At 44.3% G+C, this 9000-nt stretch overlaps 1 protein-coding gene across 1 annotated transcript in view; it reads right to left on the bottom strand.

Annotated features, from left to right (window-relative positions):
- Positions 1-6: 6 nt before the first annotated feature.
- The window catches only part of tesk1b (testis associated actin remodelling kinase 1b), a 124766-nt gene continuing 115772 nt past the window's right edge, over positions 7-9000 (bottom strand). Inside the window, exons 8-10 of the mRNA XM_048594725.1 lie at positions 6840-6926; positions 5759-5897; positions 7-1306 (exon numbers count right to left, since the gene is read on the bottom strand). Coding sequence (XP_048450682.1) covers positions 183-1306; positions 5759-5897; positions 6840-6926 — 1350 coding nt within the window. The 3' untranslated portion in view covers positions 7-182. The remainder of the gene's footprint in view (positions 1307-5758; positions 5898-6839; positions 6927-9000) is intronic.

Genomic DNA, 9000 nt, shown 5'->3' with positions numbered 1-9000 from the left:
GGAGTATGTGTGTGCAGAGGGTGATATTGGGGATTTTGTGTGTTCAGAAGGTGATTTTGAAAGTAGTTCTTGGAGGATATTAGGTGGTGGTGTTGGAGGAGGGTGGTTTTTGAGGAGAGGGAGGGTGAGTTCAGAGAGAGAGTGACAAAGTGGATCTCACACGGAGACACGGCCCCAGGCACCTAGACCGGGTGACTGCTACCAGCCGGCATCGCCACACCCTCCTCCTCACCAATAAGGCGGTCAGACTCACAGTTGAGCTCTGGGTATCGGGCCGGCTGGTTGTTGGAACGCAAACAGACCGGGGGGAAAGGGAAGGCGAAAGCACCCAGGCAGCAGCCGGGACATGAGAGCCGCTCGTCTGTCTCTTGCTCTGTGCTCCCCATCAAGGAGCCGGCCACCGGCGCAAGCGCATTCTGCGAGAGCGTCCGAACAACCGGTGTATTCACATCAACAGGCCGGCAAGAAGGCGCAGGCGCAGTCACGTCGACGGGCCAGTACGGGAGCGCAGACGGAGTCAACTCAACCGCCAGGTTCGGGACGTTGAACGCAGGCGCGCTTCCCGGCAGATGCTGCGCACGCACGCCCCCCACCGGCTCGGAGGAGCAGGGAATGTGGGAGAAGGACTGCCGGTGCCGTTCGCTCACCGCCGCATCGGTCTCCGGAGAACGAGGTGGCCCGCCGTCAGCGCGGACGGTCCTGGAAAGCGAGGGCCTGTCGGTGCGATCAACGAGCGGCGATCTACCAGGTGAGTCTGCTCCTGTCTCCTCCGTCTTTCCACCGGCGCCGTCACCGCCTCCTCGGCCGCCGTGATCCTCCTCCTCCTCCCTCCGATAGGCCTGGACCCATGCCCTCTGACCCTGCCGGGGTGAGAGGTCAGAGCCGGCTTGGCCCCGCCCTCCCAGGCGTCGGAGTTCGGGCAGTGAACGGCACCGACGGGCGGGTGGCGCTCCGCAGGGGAGGCCGCTTCGAGCTGGGTTCAGCGGCTCCGGGGTGAGTGGCTGGGCGGCTAGCATCGCCGAGGGGGACGGCGGCGGAGGTGGTGGCAGTGGCAGCAGGTCGAAGCTCAGCGAGATGACCGAGCGGCTCGGCGAGTCGTACAGTTTGGTCTTGCCGCCTTTCAGGTCGTCCCGGCCGGAGAACGGGTTGACCCGTGCGGCCGGGCCCAGGCCCTCAGCTCCCAGGGCCGACCGGGAGAACATGTCCGAGTAGCTCCGGGACAAACGAGGCTCGCATTGCACTCGCAGGCTATTGGAAACATCTCGGGCCGGGCCTCCGCTTCCACTCCATTCACACTCATTGTTCCCTGAGGGCAAAAACATGTAGAATTTCAGACAGGGGTTAGAGATAGAGTAAAGCTCTGTCTACTGTTTTTGTCAACGGAGTTTAACTTTTTGTCTGTGTCCCTATTCAACGTTCCCAGGACCGTACAGCACAGGGTTAGATATAGAGTAAAGCTCTCTATTCTGTACCCATCAAACACTTGCAGGACAGGTACAACACTATATCTAAACCTGAGTAATGTTCCCTATATACTTCCATTAAATATCAGCTTAATTTCCTGAAATATTCAAAGCTTCACAGAATGGTTACTGGACAGAACAAGGCCACTCTCTCCATTGTGATTGTGTGGGATTACTGCAACAGCAATATGTGTATTTTCCATTTCCTCACTTTTCCCCTGGAGTCCTGGAAATGTCTGCTGTTCAGGTACTGATCCACTGCCCTTTGAAAGTCACGATTTGCCTCCACCATAGGGACATAAGACTTGGGAGCAGAGATATGTCATTTCACACTGTGAGCCAGCTCCACTAGAAATAGAATAGAATAAAACCTTATTGTCACGTGCACTGAAATGAGTGAAGCGAAAAGTTTGTAAAGTTGTCTCTTGGTGCCATCTTAGGTACAAGAGTGTAGTTACAGAGTAAAGAAAATTATAGTGATACAGAGTAAAAAGAAAGTAGATTATCATGGGAACAGTTGAAAAAGTCCAGAACAATAATAAATGACAATGAGTACTCAAGTTCCAGTCTGTGACTGCTAGTCCCAGAGCACAAGGCCATGCTATCTCCATCCAGGACTCGCTCCATCACTGCTCTGGGCATCAGCCCGTTTGCTCACTCTGCCGCAGGACTATTCAGTAAGTGCATGGTGGATCTGGTTGTGGTCTCAGCTCTACTTTCCAGTTGGCTCCCACCATGACCTTTGACTTCCTTATCCATCAAAAATCTATCCACCTCAGCTTTGAATAAATTTGAGAACCAGCCTTCAGTTCTTTCTGTTGAGGGGAATTCCACATACAAACACCACTTAGAGAAAAAAAAATCCTCATCTGTTTCTTAAAGGGAGGCATTTTTTGCCACGACTTGCACTGCATCTCACATCTAAGTTCATGTGAAGAAGCTTTTTCTCTTAACTTCTGTTTCTTTTGCCAATCAAGTTGAACCAATATCCCTGGTTCATAACCTTTCTACCAAAGGGAACAGTTTCCCCAAATTACTAGATATCAAAGCTGTTCTCTCTCGAATGAGAACAACCTCAGCTTTGCCAATCGATTTATTTAACTGAATTCTTACACCAGATTTTTTCCAGGGATGCATCATTTTTGTACTCCAGTGACTTCAGATCCTCTCTATAGTATAATGTCTAGAACCACACACGATACTTCAGCTATGACTGAATCAGTGTTTTATACAAATTCATCATATATTCCTTCACATTTTTGTACTCAAGTGTGGTAATATTGAGCTACCTAAGGGCAGGTGCTCTGCTCATTCCTTCACACCGTGCACTTTCTTCTTCAGTTGCTCATAGGAGTCTCCCTTTTCAATTTCATGATGTCTTACCCTATGCCTTGATTTATAAAGCCCAGGATATAAACCCTTTATCAACCTTTGCTGCCACCTTAATGATTTATGGATGCACCTCACACCTAACCTCCTTCCCAAAATAAATTACCTTACTTCATCCATTTTGAAATGTACACTTTGATTTATAATGCTTTCTGTTGTTCTTCCAAAATGTATAATTTCCCATTGGTTTACATCATATTTCACGTCATGATCCATCACTATCATCCTCATAATTCACAATGCTTCCTTTTTGTCACAAGATATTGAAATGGTGTCCTACACACACACATCCATGTTATTAATGTTTATGAAAAAGAGCAGGAGCCATGTTACAACCCACTGGGAAACCCCATTCCAATAAACATTGGTATTGCTACTAAACAAAAAAAAAACTGTGGATACTGGAAGTCAGAAACAAAACAGAAATTGCTAGAAAGAACTCAGCAGGTATGGCAGCATCTGTGGACAGGAAGTACAGTTAATGTTTCAGGTTTGAACTGTTCAGAAGAGGAGTCACTGGACCTGAAATGTCAACTCTGCTTTCTCTCCACATGGTGTCAGACCTGCTGAGTTTTTCCAGCAATTTCTGGTTTTATTACTATTACTACTTCATGTCTCCTTTTACAGGGAGAAAGTTGGGGAATGGCAGTTGGTAAATTGTTCAATCAGCAAGCTAGTGTAGGTACAATGGACTGAATAACCTCCTGTACTATAACCATTCTGCTAATTTCTTATCTGTCCTGTCACTTCCACTATCAACAGGCTTCTACACACTGCTTGCAAACCTGATAAAAGGCACTTTATTAAATGGCTTTTGAAATTTACATGCAGCAGATCAATTGTAACACCTACATTAAGCTTTTCTGCTCCTTCACCCAAAAACTCAATGAAATTTGTTAAACATGATGTGTCCTTGACAATGCCATTCTTGCTTTTCTTAATTAATCCACTTCTCCAAGTAACTGTTAATTTTGTCCCATATGGAAATTTCCCATGTCTGAACTGAGATTAAACTGACTGGTGTTTAGTTGCTGGGCTTATTCTGAAACCTTTTTGAGCGAGTGTGTTACATTTAAATTCTCCAATGCTTTGGAATCCTCTCAATGTGTAAGGAGAATTGGTAGATTGTTGTCTTATTTATGTGGCAACTTGAGGTAACCATTGGATACCCATCCAATCCTGACGAATGATGAACTTTTTAAGTACAGCCAGTCCCTCTAATAGTGCCTTCAGTCCCTAGATTAACCTGAACTCCAAAGATTAATCATATTGGACCAAAAATATTAAAAATCTATAGTATTCTGCATTTATGACTGATTTTGGTGTTGAATGATAGAGGCAATTTGACTTCATTCTATATAAAATAAAGAATTATGAATGCTGGAGATCTGAAACAAAAACAAATGGCTGGCGAAACTCAGTAGGTCTGGCAGAATCTGTGTGGAGAAAGCAGTATTAATGTTTCAAGTTCTGTTCTAATGAAGAGTAAATGGACTCGAAACATTAACTATGCTTTCTCCTCACAGTTTCTGCCAGGTGTACTGTGTTTTGACATTAATTTCTGTATTTGACTTCAATTTATTTTGGATCGTATGCAATTTCTGTGCTTCCCAAATCCTTTAGGACAAGAAGAGCAAGGTCCAGCCATTGGTGAGGATGGAGTGTATCGTAAAGCCCAAGGGCGACAATCCACTGCCACATTGAGCCATTCAATCCTTATTCGTAACCCTTGTCCATTAGCTGCAGTCACAATCTAGAGACATGTCCAACTATCTAAGAACCAGTATGGCCCTGTCCAGATCTATGGGATAGATGCTGAAAGCATATTTTCCCTGGCTGTGCTGTCTATAACTCAGGGTCGTAGACATGAGACAAGGGGTCTGACTGAGATGAGGGAACATTTCTTGTGTGAATCTTTGGAACTCTTTACCCCAAACGGATGTAGAATGAGTCTGCACATATTTTAAGAATGAGATCAGTAGAAAATAAAGTGAAAAGTCTATCAGGCTGGAAAGTAGTTCAGGTAGATTAGCCATGATCTTGGAGAAACTTAGCAGATATGGCAGCATCTGTGGAGAGTCGTATTGGACTTGAAATGTTATCTGTCTCCAGAAATGCTAGCCCATCTGAGTTTCTCCAGCATTTTCTGTTTTTATTTCAGATCTTCAGTATCACAGTATTTTGTATTTACACTAGCCATAATTGTATTGAATGGTGGACTAGATATCTTCTAATAACCGCTTCAGAGATTGTATTACGATCCTCTGGAGGGATAAGGACTTGAACCTGGGATATCTAGTTCATGGGTAGGGACACTACCTGTGCTACCAAGGTCCTTGATTGATTGGTGGCATAGACTAGATGGTTTGTGGTCTGCTCCTAATGTTGTTCACATAGCTAAAGGAGAGTTGATAGCATAGTGGCAATGACAGTGGACCAGCATTCCATAATCCTAGGCTAATGATCTGGGGACATTGTTCAAATCTCACCATATTGCAATCTGAACTCAATAAAATCTGGAATTACAAACTAGCCTCATGGCATTCATGTAACCATTGTTATTGAAAACATATTCGATCTGACATACATGTAACTTCAGACCCACAGTAAATGCTAAGAACTGACTCAAAATTGTTCCTGAAGGATGGAACTAAGTCAGTCTACATCCTGAAAGTTCAGAACAATGAGGAGCTAGTGAATTGATGCTATAACTTCATATCTGTAGATTTTAGCGCCTCTTGTGTCAGATAATTTCTCCTTTTGTTTCCTTTGCACCGCTCTCTCCCTTCATCTTTGTACTTTTGCCACTCTACCTGTCTTTTCCTCCATCATTGTCTTTCTTTTTATGTCTGTCCCTCCATTCTTGAATTCATTGGAACATCCTTAACTCCTCAGATTCAATTTACCATTGTGTACAGTTGAAACTTCCACAGTGAGGTGCTGTTCTGCATTCTCCAGCCCAGAATCTGTGTTTTTACAGAGATTCAGCATCGTCTCCAGCTTCTGGACAATCTCTGCAAAGGACGGCCGTTGGGTGGAATCCATCTTTAACACACAAAGCAGGAATACAGAACGTGTCAGAAAACCAGGCAGCAGTTAAAAAGTTCACACTTTCCTAGTTCTAGTATCTAACTTCACAGGCTACATTACAGTTGATGTTTTTTTTAAGAGATCCATGACTGTCCAAATCGCCAGAACAGCACAGCAGTCTTACTATTGGACAGTATGAAATAGCGTGAGCGCACACACCAGGATAAGATTCCATCATACAGCTGGGAGAGAAGCTCATCATAAATATTTGAAATATAACCACTAGAGAGTGGGCACATCACTGTATGGATATTGCTCCATTAATATGGCCTGCTGGCTAGAAAATCTGCAAAATCAAAAATGTTGTTTCTTCAGTGACCTTCCATTGAGGTGAGGGTTGTGCTTTGGGGAGACCCTTCACAAATTAAATCTCTTGGAAGCTTACCACCGGCAATAACATCACTCAACAGGCTGGAGGGAAGTCACCACTCTGAATACCAGCAGTGTCACTCTGCCAGTGATCACATGTGCACTGAGCAAAGATCCTCTACATTTACCCATCAAGCTTCCAGATAATGTACAGCTTCGAGTTAGACACGGTAAAGCTCACTGTACACTGTCTCGTCAAATACTCCCAGGACAGGTTTAGCACAAGGTTAAATTTGGAGTATCACGCTATGTCGTTCAATTACACCAACTTGAAATGAAATTTAGTAGTGTTTACTGCATTTCCAAATGTCATGCCAGCCTTGCTCAAGAAGCTGTCAACTATTTCAGAAATGTGGTCTTAAGAATTGCCATCTTGTCAACAATTTATGTTGGAATATCCTCCCCTAGCATAGTTTGATATGGAACAGATGAAAGTTCTTATTTGATAAAGACAGCAACCGGAGTTTGCAGACTCTATCCCAATGTCACTATCCCAACCCCTTTCTACAAACTTCAGTTGAGACTCACAACGCAGCAGTGGATAGCCAGCTTCAAGAATGAAGGCGGACAGTCTCCCACCATCGTCTCGAAAGTATTCACATCTAGGCCGAAGTCCTAAAGGAGAATGGAGACGTCAGATCATTTCGTTACTTGCAGGCATGCACCTGGAATGCTGGGAACAATTTTGAACCCCATCTAAGGAAAGATATACTAGCATTGGAGGGAGTCTAGAGAAAGTCCACTAGTTTGATTCCTGGTGTGGAACGCCTGTCTAATGAGGCGACTTTGAGTAGATTAGGCCCGTACTTATTGGAATTTAGAATAATGAAAGGAGACCCAATTGAAACATACAAGATTCTTAGGAAATTGACAGACCCAATGTTGAAAGGTTGTTTTCCCTTGAGGGAAAGTCTAGGACCAGAGAGCATAATCTGAGGAAGGGGGTTGTCCATTTAAGACAGATGAGGAGGAGTTTCTTCTCTTGGAGTGTAGTGAATTTGTGGTATTCTTTACCACAGTGGGTTGTCAAGGCTGAGATAACCAGATTTTTAATCTGGAAAGGAATTGAGGGTTATTGGGGAAAAGGCAGCAAAGTGGAATTGTGGATTGTCAGATTAGCCATTGTCTCACTGAATGTCAGAGCAGACTCGTGGTCTGAATGGCCTACTTTTGTGCTTGCATCTTATGGTAATTGGAAGTGTGGAATACTCCTCGTTCAAACAGTGGGCCCTCTAATAGTAAGTTACAGTGAGAGAGAATAAGAGAAAAGAAAGTTAAAATGGGCCAGTCTTCATCAAGAACTTAACTGTGATTGGCCAAATTCAATTCATGTACTTCCATAACATCGGTATAGGCTGGATTTGCATGTTCTGATTCACAATATCACCGAGTCTCTCATTATTTGCAGATAGTAAGAATTGCTGATGCTGGAGTCAGATAATGCTGTGTGGAGCTGGAGGAACACAACAGGTTAAGCAGCAGAGGAGCAGGAAAGCTGACGTTCAGAAGAAGGGTCCCGACCCGAAATGTCAGCTTTCCTGCTCCTCTGATGCTGCCTAACCTGCTGTGTTCCTCCAGCTCCACACTGTATTCTCTCTCATTATTTGCTTTGTTTTATCCCTGTGAATGACAGGAAGAGAAGATGACTTCTACTGTGCAATTCCACAAGCAAGACTGTTGTGGTTAGCAAGTGCTTGGAGGTACCCGAGGTGAAGACTTGGATGGATTTTGTAATGCTATTTCTGCAGCATTGAGTGAAGCCAGCAGATGGTGCAGTACTCCTGATGCAAGGGAGTGTAGTGTAGAGTCTCTGTGAGCTACTCTGCTTGGAAACAAACAAGCTGTGAACTTTACACAATGAACTGTAATAGATGACTGTCCTCCAAACTGTCAGAAGGCAAGACTAGGGGATAATGACCAGTGGCTTGTTATAGGTATGGTAACAAACCTTGTGAAATAATCTGATACTGTGGTGATTGGGAAAGTGCACATTTATTCTGGATAAATGAGCACAACAGTTGTCTTTCTTATCCATATCTCCCATTTCCACAGCAAAATACACTCTGTCTTGGCCCATTACACACAGTGCTGTTCTGATCCTCAATCATATATTTGTCATCACCTTCAACCCTCCAGCATCTTTGCCCATCTGTGGATCCACAAGATGATGGTGGTGGACCTCCTTGTTCCTGGGTGATAGAGTGACTCAGCTGAATAGATAAGAGTCCACCACATTGGCTTGGGATTAGAGTCACTGATACGTCAAATGTGGGAAGGACAGCTTTCATTCTCTAAAGGACATCTGTGACCTGCTGGGTTTTTATGCCAGTCCAACTAGCTTCACAGTTATTTGTATTGATACAAACATTTTGCTTCAAACTAAATTAAAATTCTTAAAATGCCATAAAAAGAATCTGAATTTCCATTTCTAGTTGTAAAGATATTATTGTCATAGAGGGAGTCCAATGAAGGTTCATCAGACTTGTTCCCAGGATGGTGGGACTGTTCGATGAAGAGAGACTGGGCAAACTGGGCCTGTGTTCTCAAGAGATAACAAGGTGTAGAGCTGGATGAACACAGCAGGCCAAGCAGCATCAGAGGAGCAGGAAGGCTGATGTTTCGGGCCTAGACCCTTCTTCAGAAAAAAGGGTCTAGGTCCGAAACGTCAGCCTTCCTGCTCCTCTGATGC

Source organism: Rhincodon typus, chromosome 3 (genome assembly GCF_021869965.1).
Source record: "Rhincodon typus isolate 14 chromosome 3, sRhiTyp1.1, whole genome shotgun sequence".
Taxonomy (NCBI): domain Eukaryota; kingdom Metazoa; phylum Chordata; class Chondrichthyes; order Orectolobiformes; family Rhincodontidae; genus Rhincodon; species Rhincodon typus.
This window is presented reverse-complemented; position numbering and strand designations above follow the sequence as displayed.